Source organism: Drosophila rhopaloa, unplaced genomic scaffold (genome assembly GCF_018152115.1).
Source record: "Drosophila rhopaloa isolate 14029-0021.01 unplaced genomic scaffold, ASM1815211v1 contig_2, whole genome shotgun sequence".
NCBI lineage: Eukaryota > Metazoa > Arthropoda > Insecta > Diptera > Drosophilidae > Drosophila > Drosophila rhopaloa.
The window spans coordinates 17,288,603-17,301,218 of record NW_025335083.1 but is presented as its reverse complement, the minus strand read 5'-3'; the positions used below and the strand labels follow the sequence as shown (position 1 = coordinate 17,301,218).

Below are 12,616 nucleotides of genomic sequence, written 5' to 3'. Positions count from 1 at the left end.
AGACCCGTATGCCTGCCCAAAAGGCTACCAGGTGGATTCAAATGGCATGTGCTCGCCCATCTGCGAGGAAGACTGTGGACAGCACAGTCGGTGTATGAGGCCTGGGATCTGCAAGTGTGACCCAGGATACGACGGTATCAGGAACGGCACGAATTGCCAGCCAGTGTGCTCAAGTTGCCCGGAGAATGCCAGTTGTAGCGCTCCGGAAGTCTGCTTTTGCAATCCCGGCTACATGAAAAACGGCAATCTCTGCGAGCCACACTGCGACGAAGACTGTGGCCAGCACAGTCGATGTGTGAGGCCAGAGATCTGTGAGTGTGAGCCAGGATACGACGGTATCAGGAACGGCACAAATTGCCAGCCAGTGTGCTCAAGTTGCCCGGAGAATGCCAGTTGTACCGCTACGGAAGTCTGCGTTTGCAATCCCGGCTACATGAAAAATGGCAATCTCTGCGAGCCACACTGCGACGAAGACTGTGGCCAGCACAGTCGGTGTGTGAGGCCTGGGATCTGCGAGTGTGAGCCAGGATACGCTGGTAGCGATAAGGGCACGAATTGCCAGCCAGTGTGCTCAAGTTGCCCCGAGAATGGCAGTTGTACCGCTCCGGAAGTCTGCGTTTGCAATCCCGGCTTCATGAAAAAGGGCAATCAATGCGAGCCACACTGCGAGGAAGACTGTGGCCAGAACAGCCGGTGTGTGAGGCCAGAGATCTGTGAGTGTGAGCCAGGATACGCTGGTAGCGAGAATGGCACGAATTGCCAGCCAGTGTGCTCAAGTTGCCCCGAGAATGGCAGTTGTAGCGCTCCGGAAGTCTGCGATTGCAAACCCGGCTACATAAAAAGGGGCAATCTCTGCGAGCCACACTGCGAGGAAGCCTGTTCGGACCTCGGACGTTGTGTGGCGCCCAACCAGTGCGAATGCTATCCGGGCCACGAGGAAACCGGAGAGGACAGAAAGTGCCAGCCCAAGTGCAGCAAGGGCTGTCCCAACGGCTTCTGTAATACGCCGGAGAAGTGTGCCTGCAACACTGGCTTTCTGATGGGCCCCAACGAAACGTGCGAGCCGCAGTGCAGCCCTTCCTGTGTCCACGGCAGATGCACCCAGCCGGGAACCTGCTCCTGCGATCCTGGATATCGTTTCAAGGACAACTCCCAGCACGTTTGCGAAGCGATCTGTGAGCTGGGCTGCAAGAACGGGGAGTGCATGGCCCCAAATGTATGTATATGCAAAGAGGGCTATCAGCCGGAAGACTTGAATCATCCCACATCCGTATGCCACCCCGTCTGTCCGACAGCCTGTGTGAATGGAACCTGCACAGCACCGGGTGAATGCAGTTGCCTGGAAGGATACACAAAGTCCTCGGCCACCACTTGCAAGCCTCACTGTGCCGCAGGCTGTGAATTCGGCGACTGCGTGGCGCCTGATGAATGCCAATGTCTTCCGGGGTACGAGAGCACCGACCAGGGCTGTCAGCCACAAGCCACGAGTACCTCGACCTCTCAGCCCCCTAAAAGAACTTCTGAGGCCGTCGACTCAAGCTCAGTGCGAGCTCAGTACCCAACGACTACTACTGCCACAAAAGGAACTGAAGCCACATACGCCGACTTGCTGCAGCCTCACCACTCGAATTGTACTGGCGGTTGCCCTTGCTGGATCGAATTCAAAGACGCGGATCACCAGGACAAGCCGTGCCTAAACGTGGCTAATTGCCCCTGCAATGTGGCAATTGATGAGATGTTTTGCAACGGAACGCATTACTTCTGCCGGGTGCCGCAGCCCATTAAACCACGATCAGAGCACGAGGTCATGTTGGGTGAGGACAGCACATCGACTCCCAAATGGATGGTTATCATGGGCTGCTGTGCTGGAATCATCCTTGGAGCGGTCATTGCTGCAGGAGCCACAAAGTACTACCGAGGATATACCGCCCGGCGCAACTTTAAAACCGAAGCCATATTTTACAAAAGCTCGTTATAGTTTTTAATCCACGTAGACTTACAATATTTAATACAAATAAATTAAATATACTCACATGCGAAGCTGTGCTTTTTCTTACATAAAAATTTGTATAGTTTGTAATATACTTGAGCTTAATAAAACTTTCATCAAACAAAAAGTAAGCAACCCCTTATTTATTTAAAAAGATAATGATCTTTTTCAAACAAGTATCTATTTGTTTTTTATACAGCTTATTTATTATTATTTCAACTGTTTTTTGGTGCAGCTCGTACATCTTCCTTTGACTAACAAAGTATATTTCTAACCGCCGATTCCCTGACCAAACTTAACATTAATTTGTTATGAACGAATCTTTATTAGACCCTGACTCGGCTTTTATAGCGGTTATAATAATGTAGTAGTTTGTTATTATGTGTAAGTCTTATGGGTTAAGTATAACCTAGTTGACATAATATACGTATATATGGCCACAATCCTATTTTTGAACTCAGTCACCTTTATATATACTTCCTAGAATCTACAATTCGTTATTCCAAATTATGTTTCATGTTTCCACGAAAACTTTTCTTCAGTTTTTTAATTCTTATCAAACTGTTGTGATACATTTTAACACAGGAAATCCGTAAAAGATTAAATTTTAACTAAAATTAATGCTGTGTATTTCTTCAACAGAAATATTATTCGTCATAGCTTAAACAATACTCGTCGGTGTTAAAAAAAAATTTTTTTTAAAATGGTCAATCATATAATATTAAAATTTTTGTTAATTCAGTTTCTGAAAAACTTAATATTCTTAAGTTTTATTATATTTGTTTTTATTATTTACAGAAACTATTTTATTGCATTTTCTTTACTATTATTTCAAACCCAGTCGGATATTATATTATGATCCGTAATCGCTATATTTGTTCGGGTCGCTCATTCTCGCATTTTATGTTCTTATGTTTAAGATATATATATATTATTATATTGTAATGGTTCACTAAATTAAAAAGAAATGGAAGCATACACATATACGTATGTACTGGCTAATCAAATTAATGTACAACATTTTATCGCGAACAGCATTTTTGGCGGTATGTAGACGGAATGGTTAAGTCAAGCGGCTCGACAATGAGTTATCCTACACTGCATTCATTAAATTAAAAAAGAAGAGGTGGGGAAGTTAAAAAAAACCATCTCTGAAGTCTAGCAGATTTTTTTATCTTTAACCCAATGCATAAATTTATTTTACCATTTATGCAACTCTTATGTTATCCTCACTGTTGCATGTGCACCATATAACATAGCATACCCTTAAACCCCAAAAATAATTGGCATTTTAAACGCGCTCTGCAGAAATGCAGTCAAATTTAAAAGTTTAATCTGTTTCTTGTCGCAGAACAGCGAAGTTGACTCCAAAAAGGGTCCGGCTTTAACAATAAAAAAAACAAACAATTAAAAAAAAAATGATTAAATTTCAAGTGATTTTGTTCTGCCTGGCATTATGCGCATCCAGCTTACCTTTTGGACCCGAAGTGAAGCCTAATATACACGTACGTATTCTTTGAATAATAAAGAATTCTATTTTCTATATTTAATGGTACTTTTTTCTGATGAACAACGAATCTAGTCCTAATATTTTGATAGACTTAGCATAACGTTAATAACGACAATGCTATCCTGGATTAAACTATAAGCGATTAAACGGGAATAAAATAAAATATGCTTTTTAAGATTGGTTCGTTGGTTGGTTTCGTGAACTCTGATAAAAACGATACAAGCAAGAAAGGAAGCAAACTTTGGATTTAAATAAACCCTTGCAGCTATTACTAAACAAATATTCTACAAAACAGATTTACTTCTATTTTTTATGTGTTTAAATTTTCGATAGATTCGATCGTTTTTCCTATGGCAGCCATATGATAAAGTCATCCTATTTTTATAAAATTAAACTTGTAAATCTGAAAATGTAACAAGCATGTTGCAGTATTTACAAAGTAATACATTTCTTTTTGTATTTTCTTCCGATTACTATGATGGGAACTATATGAAATAATCGGCTAATCTGCCCAGTTCCGATTTATATATTAACTGGAATAGAAACATTACTTTTTGGAAGATTTCAGATATCTGTAAGACTGAGGGACTATTTTGCGTTAAAATTGACTGACAGAACAACAAGACTAGATAGTAATGATATTCTCTGCAAGGGTATACAAAAAACCAAATTCTACACTATCTCACTTATATAAACTACCATTTAAAAACCTTACTTAAAATTTGCTCTCGGTAGATTTTGAATGAGAAAACCAAATAAGAGACCGTTTATAGGGAAAATTCTATTTCACCTGAAATATTCGAGAAATCTAATTTACAACTTCACATTTTTTCGTAGGAGGATTTAATTGAAGGTGCCGAAGAAGATAAAAAGGATTTAACTAGGAATTTAAGTACGGAGTCAATTACCGGTTCAAGTTCGGATTCAACTACGGACTTAACTACGGATTTAACTACGAATTCAAGTACGTATTCAAATACGAATTCAAATACTGATTCAAGTACGGATCCAAGTACGAGTTCCAGTACGGGTTCCAGCATGGGTTCAAGTACGGATTTAATTACGGATTCAAATACGGACTTAAATACGGATTCAAGTACGGACTCAAGAATGGATTCAAGTACGGATTCAAGTACGGATTCAAGTACGGATTCAAATACGTATTCCAGTATGGGTTCAAGTACTGATTTAATTACGGATTCAAGTTCGAATTCAACTACTGACTTAACTACGGATTTAACTACGAATTCTAGTACGTATTCAAATACGAATTCAAATACTGATTTAAGTACGGATCCAAGTACGAGTTCCAGTACAGCTTCCAGTACGGGTTCCAGCATGGGTTCAAGTACGGATTTAATTACGAATTCAAATACGGTTTCAAGTACGGATTCAAGTATGGATTCAAGTACGGATTTAATTACGGATTTAAATTCGGCTTCCAGTACGAGTTCCAGTATGGGTTCAAGTACGGATTTAATTACGAATTCAAATACGGACTTCAATACAGATTCTAGTAGGGATTCAAGTACGGATTCAAGTACGGATTCAAGTATGGATTTAGGTACGGATTTAAGTTCGGATTCAACTACTGACTTAACTACGGATTTAACTACGAATTCTAGTACGTATTCAAATACGAATTCAAATACTGATTCAAGTACGGATCCAAGTACGAGTTCCAGTACGGCTTCCAGTACGGGTTCCAGCATGGGTTCAAGTACGGATTTAATTACGGATTCAAATACGGACTTAAATACGGATTCAAGTCCGGACTCAAGAATGGATTCAAGTACGGATTCAAGTACGGATTCAAATACGTATTCCAGTATGGGTTCAAGTACTGATTTAATTACGGATTCAAGTTCGAATTCAACTACTGACTTAACTACCGATTTAACTACGAATTCTAGTACGTATTCAAATACGAATTCAAATACTGATTCAAGTACGGATCCAAGTACGAGTTCCAGTACGGCTTCCAGTACGGGTTCCAGCATGGGTTCAAGTACGGATTTAATTACGGATTCAAATACGGTTTCAAGTACGGATTCAAGTATGGATTCAAGTACGGATTCAAGTAAGGATTCAACTACGGATTCAAGTACGGATTCAAGTACGGATTCCAGTGTGGGTTCAAGTACCGATTTAATTACGGATTCAAGTACGGATTCAACTACGGATTTAAAAACGGCAACCAGTACGAGTTCCAGTATGGGTTCAAGTACGGATTTAATTACGAATTCAAATACGGACTTCAATACGGATTCTTGTAGGAATTCAAGTACGGATTCAAGTATGGATTCAAGTACGGATTCAAGTTCGGATTCAACTACCGACTTAACTACGGATTTAACTACAAATTCTAGTCCTTATTCAAATACGAATTCAAATACTGATTCAAGTACGGATCCAAGTACGAGTTCCAGTACAGGCTCCAGTAAGGGTTCCAGTACAAGCTACGGTACGGGTTTAAGTACGAATTTAGGTACAGATTCAAGTACGGATTTAATTACGGATTCACGTACGGATTCAAGTGCGGATTCAAATACGGGCTTAAATATGGCTTCAAGTACGAGTTCCAGTACGAGCTCCAGTAAAAGTTCCAGTACGGGTTCCAGCATGGGTTCAAGTTCGGATTCAAGTAAGGATTCCAGTATGGGTTCAAGTACTGATTTAATAACGGATTCAAGTACGGATTTCAATACGGCTTCAAGTACGAATTCAAGTACGAGTTCCAGTACGGCTTCCAGTATGGGTTCTAGTACGGATTCCAGTACGGATTCAAGTATGGATTTAAATACAGATTTAAATACGGCTTCAAGTACGAGTTCCAGTACGGGCTCCAGTAAGGGTACAAGTACGAGTTTCACTACGGGTTCAAGTACGGACTTAATTACGGATTCAAGAACTATTTCAAGTACGGATTTAAGTAAGGATTCAATTACGGATTCATCTACGGATGCAAGTAAGGATTTAATTACGGGTTCAACCCCAAAATTAAGAACGGATTCAAGTATAATGTCAGTATCAAAAGCAAAAGTGGATTTTATTATTTGGTTTTTTAGCATTTTTCTATCTGCGATTATTGCAGTGCTTGTCATATACTTGATAATGCGTCGCAATGGGTCCTATTCTGTCAGAAACCATCATCAAATTTAAATAACGTTTAAATTTAAAATAATTGAAAAATAATGAACTGATGATTTCTATTTATTTAAATTATAATATTGTTCTATGAAATACAAAAATTAATCTTTATTAATACATTACACCTTGCTAAGCGTCCCAGGGCCATAAATAATTTAACTATTTAATTTTTACTATGCATTGTAATTAATTTTAACAGGACTGCAATAAAAACTTTGTATAATTGTAAAAAGGCAAAATACCTGGAAATATAAAATATGCAACGGCAGTTTATTAACTTAACAGCGTTTTCTTTTCAGCTGTATTGGGTCTGTGAAAATGTGGGGAAAACAAATAGGTGAGTTGGGCTCTACACTAAAGTTCTATTGCTTTTTTTTTACATCTTAATACAATTTTGGACTATTGTTAGAGTTGATGGCTACACCCAAAAAAAGTACATCAGTAACTCAGTGTCAAAAAATGTATATTTTAAGTTTGAGATAAAAAGAAATGAATAATTAAAATAAAATGCGTCATTAAGTTGAATAAATAATGGCGGAGACGACCGACTCGACAATGCCTTACCCTACACTTCATTCTTTCAATGAAAACACTAATAGATAAATTACTGAATTAGGGCTAGAAACGAACTAAATCTGAACACAAGTCTCATAAGAAATCACTGTGCTCTAATTATAACTATCTCTGTGGTCCGAACAAGATCCGCTGGGACACACATCGAATCTTGCATACCCATGAGCACCGCAAATACCCCGTTTTCAATAAAGCTTCACAAACATTAATGAACATTTAAAAGTTTTAATTTAATTCTTGACACAGGACAGAGAAGTCGACTCCGAAACGTATCCATTCCCAATATTGAAAAACAAAAAATTTTAATATGATTAAATTTCAATTGATTTTGGTCTGCCTGGTATTGTGCGCTTCCAGCACTGTTTTTGGATACAACACGAAATATGGTCGCAAACACGCCTGCACGGATATATACGTACGTATTTCTAAAAAACAAAGAATAATATTACCTATATTATAAAGTTCTTTGACTAATGATCTTCAAAACCAGACGTAATGTTTTTTTGTAGGTTCGGAAATTGAATCGATAAATTCGTTTGATTTTTATAAAATTAGAAATTTATTATAGAAATCCTTAAAAACAAATATTTATCAAGTAATAAGCAAATAAATGTTAAAGTTTGGATGATTTTTGTACTATTTCCCCAAAATAATCTGTGAAACTAAATATTTTCTCGTAGGGGAACTTATGTGAACATGCCGACGAAGATGTGAAAGTTTTACCTACGGATTCAACTACGGACTCAACTACAGACTTAACTACGGATTCCAATACGTATTCAACTACGGATTCAACAACGGATTTTTCTACGGACTTAAGCACGGATTTAAGTACAGAATCAAGTACGGAATCAAATGCACACTCCTTTAAAAACTCAGATTGTGGAAAAGTTTATCTTATTTGGTTTTTTTGCATTCTTCTTTGTGGGATTATTGCAGTGCTTGTCATATACTTGATAAAGCGCCGCAATGGGTCCTATACTGTCAGAGACGAATGTAGTCCTCACAATTCCAAAACCGTTCAATTTAAAAATCAACATAGTGACGTATAATATCGATTCAAAACAGTTTAACTAATTATTATATCAAAGCCTTGGTTTTCCACATATACTACTCCTATTAAATTCCAGTAATATTATTAGCCAAATATAGCCATGAGCTTTACAAAAATTATAATCGATGCGGTCCCACCAATATAATTAAGATTACTACTTAATTACTGTATTAAAGAGTGATGCGATTAATTTTAACAAGTGTTTAATAAATGTATAATTTTTATTATTCCAACCATTAATAAAAGTTGTTTATTTTGTATGAGTCAACAGACATTAGTAATATTTGCTTAAAATATTTTCTCCAGACTGGTAGAGGATGTCGCCAACAACAAAAAAAGCTTTATCGCTACGAAATGCAACAAAAATTAAGCTTAGCTTTTCGGAAAAATTTGGCGATCGTCTTAGTCAGCTTTCTTTGAAGAAAAAGGGGTTTTATTCTCCGATAAGAAAATGTTGCCTTTGACTCATTTTTAAATAAATGTGTCACCCAGCTAAACAATTTCCAAAAAAAATTTCCTCCAGCGGGCGGGAATAAGCCCAACGCTATCAGTTTTTTCGCTCTCTCAAAATTATCAACTCCGTTTCGGAATACCTCATGACATCATAATTAACACATAAAAAAAATTGTTGGGGTGTTGATTCTACTTGTTATATACTTTCCAACGATTAGAATATAACCTTTTAGTCTGCGAGTTACGGGTATAAAATCAGGCCAATCGATCTAGCCATGTCCGCCCGTCTGTTTGTTGCTACGACAACAAGTCCCTCAGTTTTAAAGCTATTTGAATAAAACTTAAAGAATTTAAATAAATCTTACCGAGTATTTTAAAAAGTGTACAATAATAATTCTATTCAATTCACAAAATTTCAAAAATAGAAAATTCCATAAAACACTTTGAAAGTTTGTAAGTGTACCGCAAAAACTTACAAGACCCATATACGACACTGGTTTTGCCACGTTTCTGGAATGATTACTGCCTTTTTTACGGCTACCTCCGGCCATAGGAATTCCATTTTTCCGAAAATAACACAAAATAAATCCTTATCAAGAAAGGAAGCAAACTTCGGCTTGCATTTATATTACAAAACGACTACATTTGGATTTCTATACCTATGTTACTAAAAACAATGAAGCTACATACGTCGATTTTGAGTTGCACTTTGTCATCGTTTCTATGGCAGCTAAATGATATTGTTGTCTGATTTTGATTGTTGTCCTTAATTCTGATATAGTATATAATTACTATATTACAAAATTTTGATGGAAATTCATTTGCTGCAGTCTGAGTGTAAAACGACTATAGTAAACAAAAAGCAATTATTAATATATTTTACAAAATAAATATATTTTATTTTTTTGATACCATTTATTATAGACAACATCGATACCCAAAACTATCGATGGTGCCCATTATCGATTTTTTCCTAACTTTACCATTGGGTTCGTATTTCAATCCAGCCTCATTCACAGTTATAATTTCACGAAATGCACTTGACAAGCACACTGATTTGCCTTCTTTTCGTCGGCTTGGGAATCGAGCTACCCACACCAACAGCCGCTCAGTACTGGCGACCCGAACCGGGAGATCCCGATCCTGCCTATTGGAAGGATTACGAGTACGATGATGATACGGAATCAACTACGGATTCAACTACAGGTTTAAGTACTGATGAAAGTACTGATTCAAGCACTGGTTTAAGCAAGGAATTAACTACGGCTTTCGAAACGATTTCAAGTACGGATTCCAGTACGTATTCAAGTACAGATTTAAATACGGAATCAAGTACGGACTACAGTTGGACTTCAAGTACGGATTCAAATCCACACTTCCCACAAACAATTGCAAATGATTGGAAAACATATCTATGTTGGTTTTTTGTCATTTTACTTTCTGGCATTATTGTAGTGCTGGTTAAATTCATGGTGCGCCGCAAAACGTCTTATTCTGTCAAAGACCAGTGTGGAGCTCCTGAATTAGGTACCGTTCAGTTTAAAAAGTAATATTCGTATGCTGACTTTAAATATCAAATAGAAACTGTTTAAAAGTTAGTCTTATTAAATTCCAGTAATATTATTTCCCAAATATAGCCATGAGCAGTAAAAAAATTATAATCAACTATTAAATTTATTAAATAATAAATGTATACTTTTTATTAGTTCGATCCTTTATTTTTTATGAGTTAAAAGGCATTAGTAATATTCGTTTAAAATATTTTATCCAGCGTGGTACAGGATGTCACCAAGAACAAAAAAAACTGCCATTCATCTTTATCGCTACGAAATACCAAAAAAATGATATTTTTTGACATATTTCCGAACCGAATGAATCAGTTGCTTTTTAAAAGAATCTTATGCAATAAGGGAATGTCTTTATTTTCAAATGGTAAGCTCGAGATCAAAATCAAAGTAGCGAATACAAATCAATTAAATAGTAGTTCAAACTTTGGGTGAACCTACACCGGAACGCACATGGTGGATTGCTCGTGGTAAGTGAATCCCGGATCGCAGATACACCGATTTCGGCTGACACACACGCCGTTGTCGCACTTCCTGCAGTGGATGAGGAGTGGTTTTAATAAGGGACTAATCAAGGGCGCTTATTCGATGACTCACTGATAGCAGTCCGCCTGGCAGACACCGTCCTTTGGATTGTATCCCGGTCCACAGTCGCAGACGTTGTTGTCCTTGCAAAGACCGCCGATTCCGCAGTCCGGTTCGCAGACGGGCTGGCATCCGACGTCGGTCAGCTGGTATCCCTTGGAGCATCCACACACCTCCGGCTCGGTGCAGTTGTGCCGTGTACTGCTGCCACACCCACTGCTGCAAATGGGTCGGCAATAGCGCCGCGTTTCATCCAGCTTGTAGCCCGGATCGCACTGGCAGCTGCCGTCCAAAAAGCACTGCCCGTTCTGGCAGCCCAGCGGACAGGCGAACACACAGTCGCCGTTGTCATTTTGGACGAACCCGTCGTAGCACTCGCACTCACCCGGTCTCCGGCAGCTCCCATTCTGGCAGCTACATTGCGCCCGGCACACGGTCACGCCCATCAGCCTACTGGCCGAGTAGCCCGTGCAGCACACCTCGATCATGAACAGGTGGTTGGCCTGGTCCTTCTGGATGACACTGTGATGCGAGTACTTGTCAACCGTATCGGGCCTGCAAAAAGTTGGGCAGAAAAAGATTTAAATAAAAGAAATTGGTTTTATTCCTACTTCTCAACCTTTGAAGACCTTTACAAGTGTGAAGATATAGAAAAATTATGCTCAATTTGTAGTCTTAAAATAAAGCATTTAGATGTGAAGCCTTTTTAATGATGTAAGGCCCGTTTTCTTGCCTTTATGATAAGCTCAAAGAGAGTCTCAAAACGGCAAAACATCATAAGCTTACTCATTTTAAAATAAATTTTTGAATCATACTGAAGACGTGGAAACGAGCTTAAAAGAATTTAAAAAACACATACATATACAAATCTAATAGATACAATGGTTGAAAATTATTTTAAAGAAGCGCACAAAATTGATGTATAACTCTGTTTGTTTCAGATTATTATTGGAATAGATTTTTCCTAGGTTTGTCACTTGTACTGCAGTAACATCTAAAAACTTACGGCACCCAAATGCGGCACTTGTTTTGCCCTCCAACGGAAAGCGTTTCGTGGGCTCGAATCATATACTCGCGACGTTTCGGTTGCCGTTCAGCATTTCTGGGATCTTCGAATTTTGCTGGTCCACCAGGTCGATTATATGACAATTGCCTGTTTTCCGGATAATCGCGTACATAGTTACCCGCACCTGGATGCTGGGATGCGGGTCTCCTATTATATTGCTCAGAATAATTGGGAACACTGGTGTAAATGGTGGGCAGACACACCATTAGCTGAAAAAAGCTCAGACGAAGGCCTAAATCTCCTAGCCACATTTTGCGAAACCACACGATTTAGTTTTGTCTATAATGTGTTCACAATTTGCCAGCTGAAACTCTACTAATTTTCGCCCCTTAAACCATTTTTATTTGTTTGTCTTATCAGAAAAGCTATAGTATATGCATAGGCAAAAATGAGAGAAATGCGACTTGTTCTTACCCACTAAAAATTAGTTTTCTAATACAAATAACACAAAATAAAATGCTTAATAAATGCACTCGATTTTTATTTTTGATGGCCAAAGAAGATCGTTTTGACTCTGTAAAAAAAAAAAACAAATGTATTATTATTTTTAATCACTCTTAAACTTCCATCCCTATATACTTAGAAAAATCACAGACGGTTTCACAATTAGCAATGAAACCACATAAAACAATCTTTAGTTCGTTCCTACTTGACATACATTGGCCTTGCG

The 12,616-nt window shown here is 38.2% G+C and overlaps 2 protein-coding genes across 2 annotated transcripts; one reads left to right on the top strand and one right to left on the bottom strand.

The window, feature by feature from the left end:
* The first annotated feature begins 9,764 nt into the window (after positions 1-9,764).
* Positions 9,765-10,351, top strand: LOC108051866 (clumping factor B-like). The gene has a single exon (XM_017134126.2). It carries the CDS (start codon positions 9,765-9,767, stop codon positions 10,278-10,280), a length of 516 nt encoding a protein of 171 aa, XP_016989615.2. The 3' UTR covers positions 10,281-10,351.
* Positions 10,352-10,626: 275 nt separating this feature from the next.
* Positions 10,627-12,243, bottom strand: LOC108051864 (cell death abnormality protein 1). Its single transcript, XM_017134125.2, has 3 exons — positions 11,887-12,243; positions 10,893-11,435; positions 10,627-10,829 (listed from the first exon to the last, which is right to left on the bottom strand). The coding sequence occupies exons 1-3, from the start codon at positions 12,195-12,197 to the stop codon at positions 10,733-10,735; spliced, it is 951 nt and encodes a 316-aa protein (XP_016989614.2). The 5' UTR covers positions 12,198-12,243; the 3' UTR covers positions 10,627-10,732.
* Between the last annotated feature and the right edge of the window lie 373 nt (positions 12,244-12,616).

Excerpts from the sequence above, each read along its gene's own strand:
- LOC108051864 (XM_017134125.2), bottom strand. The coding sequence starts at position 12,197 with ATGTGGCTAGGAGATTTAGGCCTTCGTCTGAGCTTTTTTCAGCTAATG. Across the intron at positions 11,436-11,886 it reads AAGTGCCGCATTTGGGTGCC|GCCCGATACGGTTGACAAGT; the intron begins GTAAGTTTTTAG and ends AACTTTTTGCAG. Across the intron at positions 10,830-10,892 it reads TGCCAGGCGGACTGCTATCA|GAAGTGCGACAACGGCGTGT; the intron begins GTGAGTCATCGA and ends CATCCACTGCAG.
- LOC108051866 (XM_017134126.2), top strand. The coding sequence starts at position 9,765 with ATGCACTTGACAAGCACACTGATTTGCCTTCTTTTCGTCGGCTTGGGA.